The sequence below is a fragment of the Oryctolagus cuniculus genome, chromosome 14 (genome assembly GCF_051225735.1).
Source record: "Oryctolagus cuniculus isolate XC-2025 breed Fujian yellow rabbit chromosome 14, ASM5122573v1, whole genome shotgun sequence".
Taxonomy (NCBI): domain Eukaryota; kingdom Metazoa; phylum Chordata; class Mammalia; order Lagomorpha; family Leporidae; genus Oryctolagus; species Oryctolagus cuniculus.
The window spans coordinates 59,796,720-59,822,074 of NC_142880.1; the positions used below are offsets into that span (position 1 = coordinate 59,796,720).

At 41.3% G+C, this 25,355-nt stretch overlaps 1 protein-coding gene across 6 annotated transcripts in view; it reads right to left on the reverse strand.

Annotated features, from left to right (window-relative positions):
* ADAMTS12 (ADAM metallopeptidase with thrombospondin type 1 motif 12) overlaps positions 1-25,355 on the reverse strand; it is a 351,249-nt gene that overhangs the window by 57,875 nt on the left and 268,019 nt on the right. For all 6 annotated transcript variants that reach the window (XM_002714101.6, XM_070056623.2, XM_089312694.1 and 3 more), the window contains 4 exons: positions 23,070-23,314; positions 21,309-21,447; positions 14,709-14,835; positions 2,754-2,964 (listed from right to left, as the gene is read on the reverse strand). In XM_002714101.6, the coding sequence (XP_002714147.3) occupies positions 2,754-2,964; positions 14,709-14,835; positions 21,309-21,447; positions 23,070-23,314 (722 nt within the window). The remainder of the gene's footprint in view (positions 1-2,753; positions 2,965-14,708; positions 14,836-21,308; positions 21,448-23,069; positions 23,315-25,355) is intronic.

Genomic DNA, 25,355 nt, shown 5'->3' on the forward strand with positions numbered 1-25,355 from the left:
TAGACATTCAGAAATGCCTTTGGAAAGAGAAACTGTGTACAAGTAGACACACCTATCCTGGATTCCATAAGTTTTCATGTTGGTCATATGCATATACAAACCAAATTGAACAAAGTAGAACCTATGGCTATTCAACCAATGGGAGAACCAGACCAAATAAAGAGAAGGTCTGATGCCAAACAAAATGAAGCTCCAATCCTCACCCATCTTGAGGTTGACTTTAAATCAGAGTTAATTTGAAGCCCAGCTCTATTATTTATCAGCTGAGACTTGAGTAAGTTCAACTCCCTAAGTTTCATGTTCTTCAGTTCCAAAATGGAAGAATTAATGAACTAATATCAGAGAGATATTTAAAGGGTTAAATGAGACAGTCTGTATGGTGTATAAAGACTCAACAAGTGATTTTTTTATTTCCTTCTATTCACTTTACTAACAAATGCTTGAATGTATATAGCTTACTATATGGCAAGAGCTGTTCTAGTAAGAACTTCAGAAATATTAACTCATTTAGTCCTTACAACTTTCACTGAAGATAGGTACTACTGTTACCTCATTTTATGAGTAAACAAATGACATAAAACTAGAAGTAAGTACAGAGAGATTACATTTATTTACCTATTAAGTGGTATTCTGGATTTGAACCCAGGGAGCCCTAATCTGGGAGCCATGTACTTCACTACTAGATTGGCTGCCTCTCATGGGGCATGCCACCAAAATGGTATGCCTAGGAAAAATTCTGATCAAAGAAACACTGATACCACATCTTTGTTTACAACAAATAGATTCCTTGTCTTTATTCTCTAAGCCCAGAAAGTAGGTTGGGTAAAAGGAGGTTGAGACTCTTGGTGAGATTTCAGATTAGCAGTGGGAGTCAGGTGTCTAGAGCATGAGTATAGGGGGAGGGGGCTGGTTATAGGGGATAGGAAATCTTTCCTTGTGTGTAGCAGTGGATATAACTTTCCTTCCTGATCTCTGCTGGGTTAGGGATAAGGATGCCAGCCTAGTGTGGCTGGGTCCACCCTCCCTTCATTCCTTGGGTTGGTAGGGTTTCCTTGATAGGTAAGAGCGACTCATGGATTTTCCTATTCTTTCTCCTGCTTTGCTTGGCTAGGAGCCTCTGAGTTCTTGGGTCTCTTTCCCCAGTGATATTCTAGCTTCAGACTCATCCAGGGTGACCAAAAGAATTCAGTGCCAATCAAATAATTAGCTATTGCTGGAGTACTTCTCTGCTTCAAATGATGTTCGTGTCAAGATAAAATCACATGACAAATATGGTGTACCAAGAATCACTATATCAACTCTTTTACAAAAAGTATCTGGTCACAGTTAGAATGTCAAAGGCATTTCATCATATTCCAGCAAAGTTCACTAGAGGATTATTAGCAAGACAGCACAGAGAAGAAAGGAAGCCCTGTTCAATGAATATTTTGATGTTGATTCAACCAAAAGTTCCTGAATGAAGGCATCAACTCAGCCTTTCTATTCTGCTACCAAGTGGATGATAGAAACTAAATTCCCTGAGCATTGTCAATCAACTATTCAATAGTGGATGCTGGGAATCACAGACATGAGTACTTGTCAAATCATGCCAATTTTTTGGTTCCCTTGTTCTTCAGTTAAGACAGGTTATTGTGTTTCCCATAAACACAAACACAATAAGAACTCCTCAGCTAAATCTGTAATTGCAGTTCTTTGAAAAAGCATTAAAATTCTGGCAATTAGCAAATTCTACATGACAAGAATTATTAACTGTTTGGATACAGCCAAATATTTTTGGTAAACAGATTTAATGGACCAGTCACAATACTCCATTCAGCCTTATTTTGACAACACTGCAATTTAGAGCAATCTAGGTTGGCAGTGGACTAATAGACCAACCAGCCACATGCTAAGATTATTTCCTCCAAGGAACAGTAGGGAGAATATTCTGGTTTATCACTTATATATGTACTTGTATCAGTGCACAGATCAGTTATACACCTGTGTTAGTTTGCAGTTGTATTTTCTTTGCATGCATATATTTGTCCATCTCTTAATCCTGATCTGCTGATTTTTAAAAATAATTTGTTATTTAGCAATTCCTTAGATCATTGGGAGGAAGAGCTGAGTCCCTTGGAGATTTGAAGTCTCTGGGAGAAAAAGTTTTTACTTTTTCTAATCAGTCAGCCCAAGGCCTGTCAGAACCAGGTTTCAAAGTGAACCAAAGATAATGAAAGTTGGAGGTTTTTCCTAACCTTCCAGCCCACTGATTTCTAACTATACTCAGAAAACTAAATCAAATTAATTTTGGGATGATGCAACATTTGAATTTTTGTGGCTAAGCTAGTAGCTGTTCTAAACACAGGCTGGATAGATGATTTGCTGGGATTCTTTACCATCACGTATACTCCTCATCTTTCCATATTACAGGGATGCTCCTCAGTTTTAGTTAACTATGGTGAGATGCTGGTGTTTAACGAGTTAGTTCTTAGGTTTAATGGTTTAACAATGGGCCAGCAAACAGTCTAATACTTATCAGTGAGCTATAATGAGCCCGTATGAGTGGGGTCCACCTTATCCATTGTGGGTAGTTGACAAGTGAGAGCAAGGAAGAAAGGATACTGCATGGGGAGAAATGCAGAAAACAGGACAATGGTGACTGAGGCTGTCCACTATGCAATTTTAGCTAAGGTCACTTAGGATGGATTAATGAGGAAGAATGGGTAGGGGGTTGATGGCACATGAGTAATACCAATTTCCCTTCCTGAGCTCACCTCGCTCCAGTTGCCCACTGTCCAGTCCGATGGACACAGGATGTCTCTGTTACAGGAAATGAGGGACCTGGGCTTCAGCAGGTGCAGGCAGTCAGTAGCTGGGAGGGCCTGCTCATCAGAGCCCATGGTCTGGATGCACAACACTGTTCTCTTCTTCACTCCGTAGGGCCCACATGTGGTCGAACATGCTTCCCACTCCCCTGCCCACCATCTGCAGGCAGATATAGACATATTATAGGAGGTCACCAAAAGTACATAAGCATTCAACTCAGCTACTAGGAAGAAAACACAGGCACAGATGCATTGATTACAGAGTTGGAAATTTCTTGGAGATGCTTCAGCCCACCAGGGTGCATTCTGCAGAAAGGGCTATAGTGATTCGTTCGATCACAGTCCCAGAGCACAACCATGTACCTGGTCTAAGTAGTCACCAAATAAGCATGGTTTTGAATTTGTGAATGCATATGTATTCATGATTCATATTCATATGTATATTCTCTCTTTTCAACCAAGAAAACTGAGGTCTAGTTTTCTTTTGGGTAACAAGTTTCAGACTTATGTCCTCATCTGTTAAATGGGTATAACCATACTACTTTACAGGAGTGCTGCGGATTAAATGACAAACTAATCAATGTAAAACAAACAGTACAGAGCCTGACATACAATCAGAAGCTCAACCACTTGCCATTCTTTATTGTTACTTTTACCTCTGCCTATTCAGTAAAAGAATCCAATTAGACTCAGTCTCTTAATCAAATGTTTTCTATTCCAATGTGAACCAGATCATTAAACAGCAGTTTTAGTGCTCAATCAGGGATATTGTTTTCATTCTTTTTTAAAAAATATGTAATTTTAAAGGGAGAGAAATACAGAGCTACAGAGACACAGAGAGGGAGATGGAGAGAGAAAAGACAGACAGAGGTCTCCCATCTGCTGGTTCATTCCCCAAATGCTTACAACAGCAAAGGCAAGGTCAGACCAAAGCTAGAAGCTGGGAACTCAATAAGGATCTCCCATACAGGTGGCATGGATCCAACTATTTGAACCATCACCTGTTGCCTCTCAGGGTACACAATTGTAGGAAGGTAGAATTGGGAGCAGAGCCAGGACTCTAATCCAAGCACTCTGATATGGGAACAGAGTGTCCCAGACAGCATCTAAAACACTGCTCCAAATGCTCAACCTCACCTTCATTTCCCCTCAACTGTCCTTTGCAACTTACTTGTTAATATTTTCACTGGTCTTTTTGATAAGAACAGAGTAGAAAAAGAAAAAAAACTTAAGAAAATTTCTTACATGTCAGCTTTCTTAACAAGTTGAGCAGTTGAAACTGTTGGCTAAATTAATGGTCTGGATTCTCTGCGCAAAAATTAGTGCATGTGTTTTCAGGCATGGGAAGCCAAGACACTGAGGCAAAAAAAAAAAGTCCTACATGAAAGATCTCTGTGATAGAGACCCCAGTGGAAAGAAGGGGCCAGAAAAGGAGGTACTTTCCTCTGAAGGGAGGAGAGAACTTCCACTCTGCTTATGGCCTTGTCTAAATACTGATGGAGATTGTGATTCAAAAGGCTTCCATAGCCTAGGCAGCTCACGTCAAGAGCCTCGGGTGATCAGTGACATCATACATAAGAGTATTAATTGTTAAATTAACAGGAGTCACCGTGCACTTTCTTCCCATGCAGGACTTCCACCCTCAATGAGTTGTATTATGAGAATTAACTGTAAAACTTGTTCTCAGTTTGTGTGTGTGTGTAAATGGTTGAAATCTTTACTTAGTACAGAGTTGATCTCCTGTGTACAAAGTTAATTGAAAATGAGTCTTAATGGAGAATGGGACTGGGAAACGGAGAGGGAGGAGGAGATGAGGTGGGAGTGGGGGTGGGATAGTGGATATGATGGGAAGAATCAGTATATTCCTAAAGTCGTATTTATGAAATTTGTACTTATTAAATAAAAGGTTTCTTTGGGGAGAAAAAACTAGTGCATGTGTCCCTTCTCTACAATAATTGACTTGAAATTCTAGAATGTGGGCCCACTGGTTACATTAGAAGTGACTTTTGAAAATGGCAGGGGATCATTTGAAAGACCTGTCTTTTCTTCTATCTCCATCACTGTGGAAATCTTTCCCAACAGAGCAGACAAAATGAATATCTTTACCCCATGTGGTTTGGGTCCATTATTGATCCCATGTGCAGCTTTCTCATCCTTCCCTCAATGGAGTAATACAGTGGGATATTCCTACTTTTTTGTGGGAAAATAGTACATCATCTTAAACCCTTCATTCCTAATTTTAAAAATGCCTCTCAAATTTAAGATATTACTAAATTTTGGTAACTTTGAAGAAGACAAAACTTTGTCCTACTATTTTTGTTCAATAAATGTTGGATTTATTTGGGTACAAATTCTTTTAATGTCAAGTTAAAATAATAGAAGAAATCTGTCTCATAACAAAGGAAAGCTCTATTATATTCATCAGTTAAGAAGTAATTATGATTACTTATTTATTTTTGTGTTTAATATCTGGTTATCTTGTGTGGATAAAGAGACATAAAATTGGGACACTGTGATGTGAAATCAAATAGATGCCCACTGTACTAATCTAATTACTTTGTCCTACCTCTGACATTTCCAAGGGAGGTCAGACACACTACTGAATATATAAAATGTCATTGTGTAAAGGCCTTAATCTGGGCTGACTGAAGCCCAATTTATCTAATTACTTCAGCTGAATCACCACAAAGTGATAATGGACCTTCTTGTTTCCCCTTCCTAGAGTTTCCTTCACAGTCCCCTGGACGGCATTTTGCATGAGTTTGTGGTATGGTATGAATGTGTCCCATGCAACTCATGTGTTGGCAACCCGAGTGCAATAGTGTTGGCAGGTAGAGCCCAATGAGATATGCTTAGATCAAGAAAGCTCTGCCCTCAGGAGTAGATAAATGTCATTAAAAAGGTCTTTTGGCAGTGGGTTCAGTGTTTTCCCTCTTCTGACGTGTGGAGAAACAATATTCATCCCCTCCTGTATTTCTGGCTTCCAGCATGTGAGGGTACAGCAAGAGAGTTCTCACTAGGCCAAATGCTGTTGCCAGACTCCAGAACCCTGGGAGTTCTTTATAAATTAGCCAGACTGTGGTATTCTCTTATAGCTGCACAAAATGGACCAATGGACCAAGAGAACTTGTCACTAATTTAAGGTGAAAACCATGATTTCTCTCTCCTGCAAAGATCTTCCAGGCATAGCACTCAGGACTCATTGTTAAGCACTTCTCCATTGTCCATCTCACTCTTCTTGTGTTTGCCATAATTCTACCTTGTCTATATTTAGAATGGAATATTATTTTTATATTGATGGGAGATTTTAGATATATAGAAGGCTTATAACCAAAGACTGTTAAAGTGCTCTGGGTGGTGAAAAGGGAAACACAGCATGCAAAGAATTCAGGAAGAATAAAGACCCAGCCCAAATACCATTTTCTCCCCAACAAGGCAACCTTTCTGGTTTAATCGACACAGGATTAACAACAATCTAAGCTGATGTTTTCTGTTAGTGGCATTAGTCTTTCTCTCATCAGAATGTTGATCCTAGTGACAAAGATTCTGTGCTTGACCGCACTTTAATCAGGCTCCTGAGTCTTCTCCTAGGTGCATCTGAGAACTCCTTGGAAAATGCAGTTTTACTTATGAATCCTTCCCATGTGATTTGGCAAGAACTCCTGCCCTTCTTAACTGGACTCTTCAGCCTGCATCATCTCCCAGGTGGTATCTGATCAGCCTGGCTTGTCTTCAGCAAGGATTCTTTTAGGCTGGGTTAGCCAGAATCTTCCTTGCCCTGGGTGTTTCCTCTTACTAATTTTCTATTGATCCCACTTTCTGACCAAAAATTTCCACTTGCTGTGCTGTATTAGGGGTTGAGTCCAGTCTCTCTTTCTTATTATAGATTCCCATTACACTGGTCCCTATTCCTACCACAATGGTCCTGGAAAAAGTTTTTCCTACCACACTTTAACAAAGTATCATTGAATAGTGTTTTCTTTAATAACACCTAACACAATTGGATAACTGATCATGCACTTTCTGTGTTGTTCTGTAGTCAGTAGACATTAGTGAATCTTTTCCCATTATGATATAAAAGTTCCAGTGACTGGGGCTGCATCAATGATTCTCCCTGGGGAGCTTTAAATAATTGTTGATGTCCAGTACCTATTGAAGACCTATTGACTCAGAATCTCCTGGGGTAGGGCCAAGACATCACTGCTTTAAGAGCTCCCTAATGATTAATATGAAGTCACTGTTGGAAATCATTGGTGTTTTTGGTACCAAATAAATGGATTTAACTGTGTTTCTAAATTTTTCTCCATAGAATGGACTCTGTTGTTTTAGTATGAGTTATACATAACATAGAAGTGCTCATGTGTGTGCATGCATGTTTGAGACCCTTAAGAGCCTGGAGTTGTCCTGGAAAAGTATACTCTAGTTTGGACATGAATTTCCTCTAAGATTAAGTCAAAAGGAAAGGGCAGAAAGTCTCTTACCCTTCCTCTAATCTGTAGCTTTTACCAATTCTCATAGCAGCACTGGCTTGGATACTTTTGACTGTCAATAAACCAGGCTACTTCTCCAACTTCCATCACTCAGATAACTGCAAGTCCAAATGTGAGTTTGCTAAAAGCTTGGTCAGAAAAATAACTGCCTTTTACAAAATAAACTTTTATAATAATTTTTCTAGTAATCTTTTCCCTAATAGCATTTATGTTCCAAAATCTAATTTGACATTCCAAATTATCATTTAAGAACCTTTACTACAATATCAACCCTCTCAGCTCCTTGCCATACATATTCTGACTGTATCCTGTTCTTCAACCCTATTTTCTATAGCTTTCTTGTTATCCCTACATACACCATGCTCAGTCCTCTTCTGTTTTTTCATGGAATTTTCCCAGTCTCAATAGTGAAGATCCTCAAGGAGCATTTGGGAATGTCTGAAGACATTTTTTCATTGTGTGTAACAATGAGGGAGTATTGTGTATAATGTGTATAATATACACACATATATATAATTGTGTATAATAACAATGTATAATATATAATTGTGTATATTGTGTATAATAACAATGAGGAGTATTGTGTATAATGTGTATAATACATTGTGTATAACATGGAGGAGGTATATGCTACTGGCATCTTGCAGGTAGAGATGGCAGTCCCCCACAACAAATACTCACCCAGCCCAAAGTGGCAATAGTGTTGAGGGTGAGAAATCTGGGCTTAAATTGTGTGACAATTAATTGTTCGCTATATCTACATGCAGCTGCCAGAGTTGAATGAATTGCTATCAGATGTTGTCAAACATTTTGGATAGGTTGGGCACCATTATAGCTGGCGCCTAGAGTCTTTCCTTTGCTGAGAATCAAAGTTCAGAGAGATGTGTGTAGGGAGGAGAAACTCAAATGACCTCTGTCTGGAGTCAGATATACTTTAATCCCCAAGAATTTCTCTCTTGATAAACTACTCTATCTTGGAACATGCTATGCCGAGCTTGTGTCCTGAAAGCCATTAATGATTTTGTACATATTTCATTTGTTTACATAATCAGAAGCTTTTATTAAACTGATTTTTTTACCTTGAATTCTCCTTTGGGGCATAACACAGAACATTGAAATTTAAAGTAAAAAGAAGATGTTACTGAAGAATATTATTCAGAACTAACAAAGATTAAATCTGGCACATGAAATCCTTTTGGGAGGAGAAATGACAGCTCTGAATGATGAGTCTGAACTTTTCAGATATCATGGAAATGAGGTGACAGAGGCAGATGTTGTGAATCGAAATTCATACACAGCTGAATGACTGGACTAAGCTTGCAAAAACAAGTAACATGACTACAACTATCTTCATTTATTAGTTGGTTGTCTTTAAAGAAACAAATTAACTTAATTTCTTTAACCCATTGATGAATATGCTCACATGCCTTAGTTTTGGAGCCAGACTTTTCTGCTTATTTATACATTTCCATTGTGTTTTAATGTGAGAGAAATCTTTCAAAATGGGAAGGCTCATTCTGAGATCCCAGATGGCAGTGTGCTGGGGTAGCACAGAGATGCCTCAGCTGACAGATCTGGGTTCGAGTCCACATCCACCACTTGCAGCTAAGTGACCTTTAAAAACTGTGTGAAGGCTTCAATGTCTTCATCTGTACAATGAGCATAAAAATATCTGCTCGTGGTTGCCAACAGGGTTCAATGACATGGCAATCTGAAAAGGGCTGGAAAACAGTGAGTTCCTGAAAATTGCTAGTTTCTCTTCCACTTTTCCCTTAGGGTGTGGCATCAAATTTCTCTGAGCCTTTATCTTCTCATATACCCTCAGGGGTAACAGCCACCCTCTGTCCTTTGACCAACTTGTAAACATTTGTGGGAGAGCAAATGTAATAAAAAGATATAAAATGTTTTATAAGTTAACCATTATGTTTGAGTATTTCAGGGGATTCTATTTAGATGCTCCTTTAGATCCTACTTTAGAATGAGTTTTTGGAAATTATATCTATATGTATTACATATAATTAACATTTTTCAAAAGTCAAAATCTCCAAGTTAGAGAGCCCAATGTTTTTCAATACAAATGGACTGCAGAATAGAGGCATATAAGTGACTTTCTAATGATTACTTTTACAGAAGATTTTAGTCCAGATGAATTAAATAAATAAGTATAGACTTATGGAAAAGAATATGGATATAAAAAACTGGTACCTTTGCCACTGTGTGTGTAATAATGACAAAATTATTTCTCTCTATATATGTATATATGATAAAATAACTATATGAAATTTTAGTACAATAATCCAATTAGGGTCAAGTAGTCTCCTAAATACAGATACCACAGATTTGAAACATAAACGTGTGTGTGTACATGTGTGTGTGTGTGTGTGTGTCCCTGGGCAAAAATCGAATTAAAGGCAAATATTTTACTTTAAGAGTTTAACAGAACACCACCAGAGTCATTAACATTTTTTCTGAAGGCTGTGCCTTTAGTTTGAGATCTGAACTGTTTGATCTGTTAGTTTTGTTGCTATTCAATAACTGTAAGTTAGGGTCCAGGCATTAATCATGTACAGAAATAATCTCAAAGAAACTTAGACCTTGGGAAATAGATATCAGAAGAGAGAAAAATAGTTTAAATCAGAGCAAAAATGCTTCCAAATGACAAAGATTTAAAGAGACTTGAAAAATTGCTTATGCGTTATTCTACTTCCTTGGGTATAATCTTCAAATTGTCTAGAGGGAATTGGAAGAAATTATGTTTCCAACACAACAGCAGAAGCTGGGGAATAGGCTGGGTCAGTTTCTTCCCCTGAAGCCTGACGAGGTAGAAGGCAGAGATGGCAGCTGCAGAATCCATCACCAGTTCTGGGCTATGGCCATCAGTGTTTCCATTCTGACTGCCAGGACTTATTTGAAAGTGTCGTGAGAGAGGGCTACACAATTGGTCTATTTCAAAAATGTTCTCTGAATCAATAAGCTGCCTCCATGTGCTCAGTTTAAGAAGCATTGCAAGGAGTCAGCACTGCGGCATAGTGGACTAGGGCCTCCGCCTGTATCACTGGCATCCCATGGGGCACTGGTTTGAGTCCCGGCTGCTCCTCTTCCTATCCCACTCTCTGCTGTGTACTGGGAAAGCAGTGGAAGATGGCCCAGGTATGGGGCCCCTGTGCCTATGTGGGAGACCTGGAAGAGGCTCCTGGCTCCTGACTTTGGATTGGCCCAGCTCCAGCCATTGTGGCCATTTGGGGAGTAAACCAGTGGATGGAAAACCTTTCTATCTTCTCCCTCTCTCATTGTCTGTAACTCTCTCAAATAAATAAATTAAATGTTAAAAAAAAAAAAAAGCAGCACTGCAGGAGAGAAAGGAGTAGCATTGACCTTGTTCTAGCAAACTGTTCCCACAGCCCAGAGATGAAGAGGTGCCAATCAACCCAAAAGCCAAAAGGAGGGCAGTGATCTTGTAGACAGTGGCTGGGCACAGGGCACTGGGAAGGGATTCAGATACCCCACTGCTGGGCCCAGCCTTCACAGTAGCCCCATCTTGCAAAAGCACAGGCATCTCATCTTGACTGCAAGCTTTTTACAGGAGTGCTATGTTTGTGCCTTCCCTCAAATCCTTGGCCACACACTCTAAGGAAATCTTCATTTAGTGGTTTTCCAGGCTTGAGAGTTTTTATGACATAGAGGAGGGATCTCTTTGCCTTTACCAATTTTATATTACATTTGCATTAATCTGTCTTAGTTCTCTGTGACTGCTGTGACAAATTACCATGAACTTGGTGACTTGAAGCAACAGAAATTCAGGTTCTGATAGTGCTGGAGGGTAAACATCCACAGTCTCACTCGCTGAGATCAAATGCCTGCAGGGCTGCACAAACTCCAGAGGTCCTTCAGGAAAATCACTTCTGTGCCTCTTTCAGTATGTGGTGGCTGCTGGCTTCTGGCTGTGTCACTTCAACCTTCAAGCTCAGCGTCTTCAAATCTCTCTTTGCCTGTTTTTCACATTTCTTTCTATGTGTTGAATGCCTTCTACCTCCTTCTTAAAAGGACACCATGGTGACACTTAGGGCTCACCTGGGTTACCCAGGACAATCTCACCATTTCTGTTCTCTTTATCACATCTGCAAAGACCCTATCACCAAATAAGGTCACACTTGCAGGCTCCAGAGATTAGCACGCAAATATCTTGGGGATTATTTTTCAGCCTACCATGATGATGAATTTAGGGGCCAACTTCAAGTCCACGGAGCTTAGCCTACTTGTATCAATGAGAATTTATCTGTCTACTTCAGTGTCACATTTCAGCTGTAGCTCTTTGATTGTCTTCCAGCCTCTGGACACTTACCCCAACCGCCATCACCCTCTAGTTCCCCTAGATGTATCTTATTCTAGGCTTGCATCCAACTAGAAAGTACTGGTGATATTAGTGTAGAGATTTGTAAAATAATCACCAATACAGGAAGCGGATTCTGAAAATAGTAAAGCCAAGTTTTTAGCGAAAGGTGAAAAAGAAAGTGTTGATACAGATTGATGTCTGTTCTAAAACTGCAAATTGATACAGATTCCTCAAACTTTCTTTGACTCTGTGACTGTAGCTGATATTCTCAACTCTTCTCTAGTACTCACAGGTGAGTGGCTAAGTCAACCTTTTGGTGCCTACCAAATACAGCACAGTGCTTACTCTGTTTCAGACACAGTCCAAATAAGGAGAGAAGTGCACACCTCTCTTTGGAGGTCTGCTGATTGTAACAGAAACAGACTTTAGAGACAGACTGCCCTGGATTCAGATCTCTGACACCTACTAACTTCATGATGCCAATTGAGGTAATCAGTATTTCTTCCTCTGAGAAGTTGGCCTAACAGTTGAGCATGATAAAGAGACTACTTTAACTCTAGCTTATGACTGAGAGTGAATTGGTACTCAATAAGTGGTATTACTTCGTTATTATCACCATTGAATCTCTCATGGGGAAAAAAGTAGTTCAACATACAATTACTGATAATATGAAGGTTACGGCAGACTACAGAGAACTATAAAAATGAGAATGCGAACCCCAGGGATAAAACTAGTTTTAGAAAAAAACAACTATGGTTTTAAGAAGACATGGAGTCCAACAGAGTGGTTCTGAAAACAATATAAGGATCTCAGGCTCTGGAGCAGGGATTGCTGTGCATTGAGTGCAAGACATATTGGTGGAGGCTCATGGACTTTGAAGGACAGGAAGCAGGCGTGAGGTGCATGAGCTCTGTAGAGCAGTGCGCTATGGATCCGCTGTCAGAGAGTTCTCTTTCCTGCCTCACTCTTCCCTGAGAAGCTGACATAAAAACTTCATAACCTACAAAACATAGCATTGGCCTGATCTTCCCTTGGTGTTCCCAGTTTTTCCTAGCAAAAGAGTTACAGGAGAAAGCTCAAGCAAGGTAAGGTGATTATTGCATTTCTGTCTTGCATTGATAGAGGTGGGGTCCAATTTTGGATCTCATGGCCCTCCTCTTTTTTTTTTATTTATTTTTATTTTTTTGACAGGCAGAGTGGACAGTGAGAGAGAGAGACAGAGAGAAAGGTCTTCCTTTTGCCATTGGTTCACCCTCCAATGGCCGCCGCAGCCAGCGCGCTGCGGCCGGCGCACCGCGCTGCGGCCGGCGCACCGCGCTGATCTGATGGCAGGAGCCAGGAGCCAGGTGCTTTTCCTGGTCTCCCATGGGGTGCAGGGCCCAAGCACCTGGGCCATCCTCCACTGCACTCCCTGGCCACAGCAGAGAGCTGGCCTGGAAGAGGGGCAACCGGGACAGAATCCGGCGCCCCAACCAGGACTAGAACCCGGTGTGCCGGCACCGCAAGGTGGAGGATTAGCCTAGTGAGCCATGGCGCCAGCCCGGCCCTCCTCTTACCCAAAAGAAACCATGGAACTGGATGGAGAGCAAACCCTCTAATTTGAGAATGTCTTGGTCTCTGGGTCCTACCCATCTGAACCCGTAAGGAGCTAGCATTGCTTCCCTTAACTGACTCATCCTGACTCTCCTTTTCCATCTATTTATTTGGCAGTTATCACTTCCTAGCTCCTTAGAATCCAGCCTGTCACTTAAGTTATTTTTTTAAGATTAAAAAATTTTTTTTTTATTTATTGACAGGTAGAGTTACAGACAGTGAGAGCGAAAGACAGAAAAGTCTTCCTTCCATTGGTTCACTCCCCAAATGGCTGCTACAGCCAGTGCTGCACCGATCCAAAGCCAGGAGCCAGGTGCTTCCTCCTGGTCTCCCATGCGGGTGCAGGAGCCCAAGCACTTGGACCATCCCCCACTGCCTTCCTGGGCCACAGCAGAGAGCTGGACTGGAAGAGGAGCAACGGGAACTAGAACTGGTGCCCATATAGGATGCTGGCACTGCAGGCGGTGGATTAATCAAGTGCACCACGGCGCCAGCCCCTTGTTTAAGTTATTACAGCAACTAGCCCCCTCCTATTCAACTAATCTATTCTTAGTGTGTCTGTTCAAGAATTGAATGAATGCCTGATGGAATCTGTAACCTAAATATGACTGTCTGAGGTCCCTTGACAATGAAGACATTCTCCAGTAAACATCAGCTAGGCTACTAGCCTGCCTGCCCTCCCTCCCTCTCCCTCCCTCCTTTCTCCACTTCCCTGATTCCTTTACTGTCCTATTCTTCCTTATTCTTCTAGTCTCCCTTTTTAGTATAAGTCCCTCCTAGCAACATCCCAGATACCTGCTAGGATCCTAATATCTTGAACCAATATGGTTAGCAAATGAGTCTCTCTCTAATAGTGCTTCTCATCCAAGGGTGATTTTGTCCCCTGGAGGACACTTGGCAATGTCTCGAGACAATTTTTGTTTTGTCACAACCTGATTGTGAGGGACAAGGTGCTACTGTGGATGCAAGTGGATGCAAGCCAGGCACAGCCGCTCACCAGAATCATCCAGCCCCAAATGTCAACAGTGAAGAGGCCGGGTAAGCCTGCTCTGCATCCCGCTCCTCCAGGCAGCCTGCAGTATGAGTGAGCACTGTGATCCAAAGGTGTCAACATACTGTCTGGAGGCTACAGCTGTGCTGATAAAGTCCCCTTGGAAAGACCAACCCCATCAGTTAAACAACTTTTAGGTGAGCTACATAGCATTTTCAACAGTGGTTTGGGTTTACCAATAAATAAACAAGGCAATACATAAACTCTGCAAGGAATATTGCTCTCTGGAAAGAAATATCTGCGCAGTCGATCACAGGTTCCATTGGCACAGCCACAGAAATCTCTAAAACTTTCATATATTTATTCCAGTGACATAAATAGTTTTAATAATTCTACTAACACACACAGCCCTCCTTTGTCATCACTGAGTTTACTACTAAATTAGGTAGCACTCCTCTAGGCAGACACAAAGAGCCCCAGCTGCTATCATTGGTTACCTGGGTGGACAATCCTTTTCATAGCACTTCTTCTGTCTCCCATTAGGCTGAGTTTCTGGGTCACAGAATGTAGCTTTCACCATCCCGTGGCCCTTCTTCATGCAGTGGGCAGTCTGGCGGCGAATACCTAGGGGGTGGGCAGAGAGATCTTGAATCCTAAGCATGCATATGCCCACTGTAGGGGGAGGCCCCTGACCATAACAAGTGATCATGCTTACAGTTAATGCAAAGTTGTCCAAAAGTTCTTTGTTTTTTTTTTTTTAATATTTGTTTTATTTGAAAGGCAGAGTTACAAAGAGGCAGAGGCAGGGAGAGAGAGGTCTGCCATTAGCTGGTTCACTCCCCAGATGGCTATAACAGCTGGAGTGAGAAGCTTCTTCTGGGTCTCCCTGGTAGGGGCCCAGGGATTAGGGCCATCTTCTACTGCTTTCCCAGGCCAAAGGAGAGAGCTAGATTGGAAGTGGAGCAGCTGGGACTCAAACTGGCACCCATATGGGATGCTGGCACTACGGGTGGCAGCTTTACCCGCTATGCCACAGCACCAGCCCCAGTTCTTTGTTTTTAAAGTAGACTTCCTGCTACCCACCCTTATGCTGGAGCTGGCAATGTTAAGAGAGGAGATAATATAGGTAGATTACTCATAGGATCTATTATATGGGCCGCGGTCTAGTTGTAGAAACAACACTAACATACATGTGCCAAATAGAAAATCAAGTGAGATCTAACCAACAAAAGCAGATATTATTCTCAGGTATTTCAAGGCAATTGCTACATAATTAACTTGATAGAAGAATAGAGAAGGTAGAGATATTTATATTTGTTGAGGTTAGTAAACTCTGAAATGTAGGAATAAAATTTTAAATGTTATGAAGTTTGAAATGTTATGTCTACAGAGCTCAAGTGGATTCTGTAAAAAAGGGAAGCAATGGGGAGTGATAGGTCTAAGGAAAATAATGCCTTGTTCCAGGTACTGTTCTAAGCTGTGTGTGTGTGCGCACATGTGTATGCATACATACACAGGAGTACACATACATATACTGGAATGTGTGTAACATTAATAGGTAAGTACATTATATATAATAATATATTGGCAATAAAAATGTATAGTAAGCAGAATATTACAGCAACCCAAGGAGATCAACACAATCATTATAATCACTACCTGGATATGAAGGAGCTGAGGCACAATGAAGTCACACAGGTTGAGAAAGGTGAGGCATCACCGGCTCTGCTAACTAGGACTTCATTAGTAATAGAACTTAGAGGAGTGGCCAGACTGCCTTGGGTTGAGAGGCGAAGGGGCTGTGAGGAGGAGTGGCCTCTCTCTGGAGGGAGCAAGTGCATTGATGTTAAATGTGAAATACTGGAAAAGAATAACATGAAAAGTGAGGCCTCTCAGAGAGGAGCAATCAGCTTGTGAAAAAGCTGGCACCCTTCCCTCTGTAGGCATCTAGGCTTTGAGTGAGTTTATTGTTGTGCAAAACTCCAGAACTAGAAAAGCCCTGAGAATCCAGTAAGCTGGTTCCATCCTCATTTTAATGCCAAGGACACTGGTCACTGTGTGGTCTCATTCTAGCCCAATGCCCCAAGCAAACTTGCATATTCAGAGGCCAGAGGGGGTATACTTTAATGTTATTTATTTATTTTCATTTGAATGTCAATGTGCTCACACAGGAGAGGGAGGGAGGGAGGGAGGGAGGGAGGGAGGGAGGGAGGGAGGAAGGGAGGAAGGTAAAGAAAGAGAGAGAGAGAAAGAGAGAGAGATAGATATGTTGGCTTTTCTGATGTCAAATGTTCCAGTACCTTGTTATTCCATTGAAATTGTTAGGTTAAGAAAGGCTAGTAGTTAAGCTACCACTGGGGATATCTGCATTTTGAAGTGCCTGAGATTAAGCTCCGCTTCTGCATCTGCTTCTGGTCCAGCATCCTACTAACTCACTAATGCACACCTTGGGAAGCGCAGGTGATGGATCAAGTGCTTTGGTCCCTGCTACCTGCTACCTGCTACCTGGATGGAGTTCCTGGCTCCTGGCTCTGGCCTGGCCTACGCCCTGGCTATTGGGAGCATTTGAGAGTGAACCAGCAAATGGAAAATCTCTCTCTCTCTCTCTCTCTCTCTCTCTCTCTCTGCCTTTCTGTCTCTGTCTTAACTCTGTCTTACTGCCACCTGTCTTGTCTACATTTCTGACCCACAGGACCTGTGATCATAGGCCAGTGGTGGCTGTTTTACAAGCTATGTTTAGGGTGATTTGTTATACAGCAGTAGTAAATGGAACAGCATCCAACACATATTAACATTCTTCCTTTCTTCAGTCAGGACCTGAGGGTAATACAATTTGATTTTACTGTAATCTCTGCACTGATGATTTTCTTTATTTCTCATCTCCTCATCTCCTGTGCTACAGTTTTTCTGTTTTCTCTCCATCTCCACTCGATCCCATCCCTTTCTTTACCGGGCTCGGAAGCTTGAGGTGGGGATCCTGTGGATTGCTGTGGCTTTCAGCTAGGTTTGGAAAACAGCAGCACTGCCGCTTCCAATTTCAGTTTCAGTTAAAATGTTCCTTCTCTTAAGTTTTCAGTCTGGAGATGGTGGCCTTGTTCTCTGTACCTTCCTCTGTTAGTGGGCTGTGGCACTGCATTTCCTCTCATGGTTTCCCCATACCCACTCCTTTGAAAGTAACCAGCTGTTTCCTGCGGGGACTCTATGTGACATAATCTCTGTTTCGGTAAAAAACTCAAACTATCTATCTCCACTGACATGAAATAACTCTGAAAACCAGTTGTTGGAGTAACAGAATCTTTCTTTGACATAGGACATTGTAATACCTCTTGTGGAGGGGTTAGAACCAGGTCATCTTTTTAAAAGCGGTTATCATTATGTAACACTGCAAATGCAGAAAGTGCAGGAGATTAGGGTGAATCTATGTGACTTTTATCTTTCCCTGAAAATTAAAGGAAAAAAATGATTCTGGCTTTTTATTTAGCTTGTTTTGCTATTTGTCCCTTGTAAACTGAACGGAGCCCACAAAGAAATTCTGACTTTGACTAAGGAAGCCAATCAATATATTGTCAGAGCTCTAACTTCACTGCTTCTCTGAAACAATTCTCTTGAAAAGACATTATATAGAAATCAATCACATTGACAAATGTATGAGAATCAAATTCTAAATGTTATTTCCAGAGGATTCTGAAACCCTTTCTCCATGTTGCCATGTGTGTCTGTGTGTGTGTGTTGTGTGTGTGTGTGTCTTAAATGAAATGAAAGATCATTGCTGGTTCTTGAAGAATGTTTAATTGTATTAAGTAAGAAATGGTTTTTCCAGCCAGCGCCACAGCTCACTAGGCTAATCCTCCACCTTGCGGCGCCGGCACACCGGTTCTAGTCCCGGTCGGGGTGCTGGATTCTTTCCCGGTTGCCCCTCTTCCAGGCCAGCTCTCTGCTGTGGCCAGGGAGTGCAGTGGAGGATGGCCCAAGTCCTTGGGCCCTGCACCCCATGGGAGACCAGGATAAGCATCTGGCTCCTGCCATTGGATCAGCGCAGTGCACCGGCCGCAGCGTGCTGGCCACGGTGGCCATTGGAGGATGAACCAATGAGTCATTTTAAAAATTTACAAAAATCAAAATATACTCCTTTAGCAGCCACTGTGTGCAAATCAGGTGAAGCACACAAGAAAAGAAAGTCAAAGACATGCAAAATCTCACAACACTCATAGGTCAGCAAGAAAGCAAGCAGCATTGCACAGACCACAATGAGCAAAGCAAACCTTCATAGAATTCAGCTGAGGAATTCCAAGCAATTCAATCATGAGAGAGAAAAACTAAGGGCTTGGAAGTAAGGGATAGACAGGTCTCTTTACCGGCTGCATGGAGTAAAAATGAAATGAGACTGAGAAGCCCAGCCCAACAGGACCATTAGATTAGCCACCCTGGCTGAGGGTTAACACTGGTTTATCAGTCAACTACAACCAAAAGAATATCAGACTTCTACTCCATATTACTTGCAGTTTATTTTATATACTGATGTATACAGTAAACCACATACTCTTCATTCTATAACATGTTCAATCCATCTCAATAAAATTCCTGTTATTTTTATGGAGTGCTATATTAGAAAGAATCCTCCAGGTATTGAGACAGATCAATATCCGGACTTCATTGATACCACCTGATAATTATGGTGGATAAAATCTGATGGATTGCACCAAGATGAGTGTACCTGGAACATGTCAAAGGAGGACTATGATTTTCTAGAGAAGTGAAGTCTTTTTTTTAAATATCAGTACATGAGTGTGGTCACAGTCACAGTGGAATATGTGTACCTGTTTAAGACTCTCGTGCTTTTCAAGGATATGTGGACATATCTCAAATACATTCTTATTAACCTTTAATAAGAATGTGGTTGTATAAACCCTGCAAGAACCAGCTACAGTAAATACTACACTGTTTACATTTACATTGTATTTGCTCTATATGTATTTCCAATTAAGGTGAACCAGTTTAAAACCCAGCTTAGCAGGACAGATTGAGCAATCTTCATAAATTTTGCATGACCAGTCTTTGAAGTTTTTAATATTTGCCCTTTCCTACTAAAACATAACATTCCTTGAACAAAGGGACAGTAACTAAACTCTGGAGATAATCCAGCCAAGTGGGGTAAAGGGAAGGGGCACATGCATGCCATCCTGAAAATGCAGGATTGAGATGAGCATGGAGAATAAAGCAGGTGAGGGCACGCGCAGAAGCAGAGAGCTATTTCTTTTTTTTAATTTTTATTTAATAAATATAAATTTCCAAAGTACAGCTTTTGGATTACAGCGGCTCCCCACCCCCCATAACTTCCTTCCCACCCGCAACCCTCCCGTCTCCTGCTCCCTCTCCCATCCCATGCAGTGAGCTATTTCTAACATGCGCACCATTTCTGTGAGTTTTCCAGCACCAAGGACATTCTGGCTAGAATGTAACACAACTGACACACATCTGCAGCATTAGGACTATCATGGGGTAAATACATATCGTCTATACGTCCTGGAAGTGATCCCGAGTTTTTGTCAAAGTAGTCTCTTATTTAAGAAGAACTTCTAAAGCTTCCTGTTGAGATCAGCATTGTGCCAAGCCATTTCTGCAGTGCTTCTTCAAAGATAATCTATCGGCTGAACTTTTCATTGATGATCTGCTAAATTCCCTCCAGCAAACCTTTGATGGATGGTAGCCCCGGGTATTCCATCTTTCCAAATTTTCCTGAGGACTAGCTCAGCCTAAATCCCCTCGAGTCCTAAGGTCACTCTCATGAGTAAGGCAGAAATGAAAGCAAATGTGGCTGAGGGGCAGAGGAACAGAAAGTAGTCTGGAGAAAGGTCACTGGCGTTCTCCAGAGCGCCCTCTACCTTCTAAATGGTGAACTGTGAAAAACACGCTGGCTTTCAGGCCAGTGAGCTAAATGGATAAAATTGTCTTGACAATTTTTACATAGATCTCTGATTTAAAATGAGGATAACTGAATTTTTAAATCTTCAAAATAACAACAATGAATTCTTACTCTAATAGTCCTGTGCTTCAAATGCATAACAATATATAAATATACATATTAATAGTAATAGACTATATAATAATAACACTAATAACTTATAGAATAGATTATAAAATACATTTAAAAATAAAAACCAAGAGGCCGTGTTGTGGCATGGGGGTAAGGCCTCTGCCTACGATGTGGCCATCTTATATGGGTGCCAATTTGTGCTCTGGCTGTTCCACTCCCAATCCAGCTTCCTGCTAATGGCCTGGGAAAAGCAGCAGAAGATGGCCCAAGTGTTTGGGGGACCCTGCCAGCCATGTGGGAGAGACTCAGATGAAGCTCCTGCTTCCTAGCTTCAGCCTGGCCCAGCTCTGGCCATTGTAGCCATCTAGGGAGAGAACCAGCTGATGGAAGATCTGTTTTTCTCTCTCTGTAACTGACTTTCAAATAAACAAATCTTTTTTGAAAAAGAAACAATGTAAAAGACAGCATACTTATATACAGGCATACATCCCTACAAAACGGTGAGCAGAACTCGAGAAAAGGTCGAGTTCTCATGACAGTTGCTGGATGTCATTTGAGACCATTTGAGGGGGTGGGAAACCAGTGAGTGAGCAGGGCAGACACCAAGAATGTGAGAGAGAAGCCCATGGAGGGAACTGTGGCCTTCTGACCCGTTCACTCCTAGACTTTTATTTTCTTTTGTACATCACAGAGCAAGACTCAGGAGATGGAGAAGGAGGCATGAAGCAGAGGCTTTCCTTTGCGGTGCTAACAGTAAAGCCCCTGAATGAGTGAAACAGCCCCAAGTACCCAACAGGTTCTGATCTCTGCCTTCCCAGGCCTTGGGAATGCTTATACAGCTCTGTGACAAAGGGACTCTGTTCCCTAAATGGTCCTGGGCCCCATCGTACCTCCCTTTGCAGCTGAATTGTGCAACAGTCAATGAGATGCGAGAAGTGCCTCTCCCTTTAAATTATGTCCCTGCATGTCCACTGCCCATAGAGCCATCTGTGTGGGACCCTGAGTGCAAACCACAGATTCTTCCAGTGACCCACCCTGAGCTGCCATGGCAGCAGTGTCTCACCTGTCCCACACGTTACACTGCACTCTGTCCAGCGGCCAAACTGCCAGAAGTACATTAGGTGCTCCACATCATTGTCAAGACCATCTTTTCGGATTGTGTACTCATACTTGATGCCAGGGTTAGTGACCTGGAATAGGAGCTAGAAGGCAAGAGATTGGCCACATGTCATCATCTGCTGTCATGATTTTATACCACAAACCATTGTCAAGGGAAAATAATCACAATTCCATCATCTAACAGTAGTTAAGGGAGCATGTGCTGGAGCAAATGCTTAGTAAATGGATCCGTATCTATGTCTATGTATCTACCTCTAACTATACACCTACATCTATATTTGTGTATCTCCCTCTTTCTCTATATTTAAGTCTCTCTATATATCTGTTTATTTGCCTCTACCTCTCTATTTACACATCTACATATTATTTGTGACTGTATTACACTTACATATGCATGTCTTGGCTGAATTCCCATGGGGATTTCAGTATATATGTATATATATATATATATATATATATATATATATGTATATATATATATGTGTGTGTGTGTGTATACACACACTGAAATATATATATATACACACACACACACACACAGGGAGTTCTAACCATATGGTGATTACTCTGAGAGACTAGAAAGGAGGTTTCACAAGGGACTGGTAGGTAACTTTGTAACCTATGTACTTTCTCACTTTGTAGATATAGGCACGTGCCTTAGTTTCCCCACATACGAAGCAAACATTTTAATAGTAGCTACTAAGAGTTTCTGTGAGTTAAATCAGTGATTAGAATGCCTGATATGGAGTTAGCATTCAGTAAATGTTAACTTTTATTATGTTTATTCTCATTGTCTTGTGGGGTCCATCTCTAGCTCCCAGGCTGGTTAGTCCCTCTTACTCATGGCAGCTCTTGGATTAAAATGGTCATGGATTTTAGCTAAGGTGTGCCCTTTCTGGGCTCTTTCCCCCATTTTCTTCTCCTGCAGGTAATCTGTTTACCACACCTTTAAAATGGATCCATCTTGAACATACAGGTTGTGAACTGATTACCCCACAGTACTGGGGTTTGCATATGAAATCCTGGTCCATGTAGACAAGTCATATAAAAGATCTGTTATCATTGATGGTTATGGCTGCCAAGCCTGACTCTTAGCTTGATCCTTAACTGAAATGATTTCCCTTTATTTTTGAATGTGGGGTAGATCTGACTCTGTTGAGCCACTGGTGATCCCCAAACTGTCTTGCCTCTACTGATGTAATCATTCTACTCATTTTCTACATTTTTGTACCCAATATGCGAGACACATCTGTGTGCCTTTCAAGAGTGCACACTGCATCTGAACCCTTCCTTCCTCTAACAGTTCCACAAGTCAAATCCTCTGCCTGAGACAGCTGCATGATAGGATAGCAGTTCATCACCACTGGTGGAAAGTGATTTAGAAACCCATACCACACTTATTGTAAACAAGAGTGCCCTTAATTCACTCGAGGAACAATCGCCCTGGAACAAATCAGCGGGAAAACTGGACTTGAACCCTTCCCATGGTGACTTTAGAGCTCCTGGCATTTTGTTACAAGGGTTTGAGAAATTTCTAGGCAATAAAGGATTCACAGCACAAACCAATATCTTGCTAACCTCTCTGTTTCTGGCTAAAAGCAGTTTTAAAATTCGTATTTAATATCTACTAGCAAGCACCTTTGGGCAGAAATTAGAAAGATGCTGACCTCGGCTCACACCAGCAATGCCTGCCTTTTGACATTACCTGGATCCACACGGACTCATTTGTGGGACCTGGAGCAATCAGCTTTTCCAGGTCTCCTTTCCTGTCATACTGAAAGGTGGTCCCAGCAAGCTTGTAGTTCCCATTCCACTGGATAATAAATCCTCCATTAAGGTAATATTTTTCAGGGTCTTCACTCCTGATAGCTAGGAAGTTTCCAGCTCCCTCCATTTCCATGATCCTTATGTCCCTTGCTCCTTTTGGGATGAGCCCAATGTCAACATAACCTAGAGAGAAGACACCATAATGAAAGAGGCACACTAGCACCTCAGCTGAACATAACCTGTTTCTCATCCATGTTTCTCTTATTCCCAGAATCCCCATCTCTTAGTGCCCTTGCTGGTTGGCCACTGGAATTGGCAGAAGCACCAACTGTGGAGAATTTGAAAGAGCTTGGCCAGGAGCAGAATTCTCAGGAGCAGAATTCTCAGGAGCTTCCCAAATCAATAGGTAAACAGTTTTCTGAGATGTGAAATAAATGCAGATTGATTTTGAAGTTTCTGTAGTAGATTCAGCATTCGTCTTTAGAGATTTTATATTGATAGTTAAAAATTTTACAACTCCTAGCGAGCTTCCTGCTAGTATTTTTGCTCCACCATTTTACTATCAGATTAGTCTTCTTAATTATTGCTGCATGTTGAATACATGTTTTTTCTTCTCCCCATTTTCAGTAGGTCAAAGATAGACTCTTTTTTAAAATTTATTTAATTGAAAGTCAGAGAGAGAGAGAGAAAGAGAGAGAGAGGTCTTCCATCCATTGGTTCACTCCCCAGTTGGCCACAATGGCTGGAACTGTGCTGATCTGAAGCCAGGAGCCAGGAGCTTCCTCCCAGTCTCCCACGTGGGTGCAGAGGCCCAAGCACTTGGGCCATCTTCTGCTGCTTTCCCAGGCCATAGCAGAGGCTGGATTAGAAACAGAGCAGCTGGGATACAAACTGGAGCCCATATGGGATGCAGCAGCTTTACCCGCTATGCCACAGCTCTGGCCCCAAAGATAGACTCTTAGAAGCAATTTAAACCCAGCATTGATTCTTTAAAAAATCCTAAGGGCATCTTGGATTGATTGCTATCTGGCTCTTTTGAATATAGTCCATAGTGAGAAACTCAGTTCTGAGCTATAGCCTTTTATAATGTTGTACAATTCTATTCATTAGAATGTTTTTTCCAATGCTTTGCTGAAAATGCATTTATAATTTATTCTCATGTGTTCTAATCCAATCTTCTACAAAAAACATGTGTGGATGTTTGTTTAAAGATGATGATCAGCCTGAGTCACAGGCTGATCCTTGCTTAATGGTTGTCATGGAAAGAGGCACACTGGTCAGAAAAGGAATCACACATGGTGTTTGTCTCTGTGTAAGCACGTCTGCATTCATCTTAGTCATGCTTCCTAAGACCATCACTTCACAGAGTCTGAGAAACCTGGACCTCGAGGGTGGCACTGTGGGAGGAGTCTGGGTTCAGAAGCCAGAAGACTGCAGGCTTATCTTGTATCAGCCCAAAGTTGTGCTGCAAATTCCATCTATTCATTTCATTGCTTTGAATCTCATCTGCACAATGAAGGGAATTAAATAATGATGATTGAAGTCTCTCTCAGCTTTCATATTCAGTGATTTTGCTCTTTTCTAAGCTGACCATTCTTTGTTTCTTTAACTTTTTCATATAAAACATTGTTTTAAGACTCGGTTTGTTCTGGTTATTTTTCTCTGGACACCCTAGATTTGCCCCCCCTCCAAGCAAGACCCTCATGTCTATCATCTGAAAGTGTCTTGAATGTTTTACCCACTTTTGACACTGAAGTAATGTGGGATCCTGAGAGTCAAACTCTGCCTTTTCCAGTGGCAACGATTTGACCAGAAACCAGATCAGGTGATGTCAGCTTTACTTTTCATACTGGCAACTCCCATTCATAGAAGCCAGAATGTGAGTCTCATAATATTTAATTAAATTTCATCTGACTCTCAAACACTTTCTTGAAATAACAGATTAAAACCACTAATATATAACTACCCCAGGAAAGATATTTTATCACATGTAATTGAGGATAATGCAATTCTTCTTCTTTTTTTAAAATGTCTTTGAGTGTTGCTATCTGAAACAGCCACAGTCTGACTCAGGATGTTTCATGTCTTAGAGAAGAGCCCATGCAAGAAAGTAAACAAGGATTAATATCATATCTACCAGCTTGTTCACTGTTCAGAAAAAGATGGAGAAAAATGGTAAAAAAAAAAAAAGAAGACTTTTTTTTTCTCTTAGGAGGATAAAACA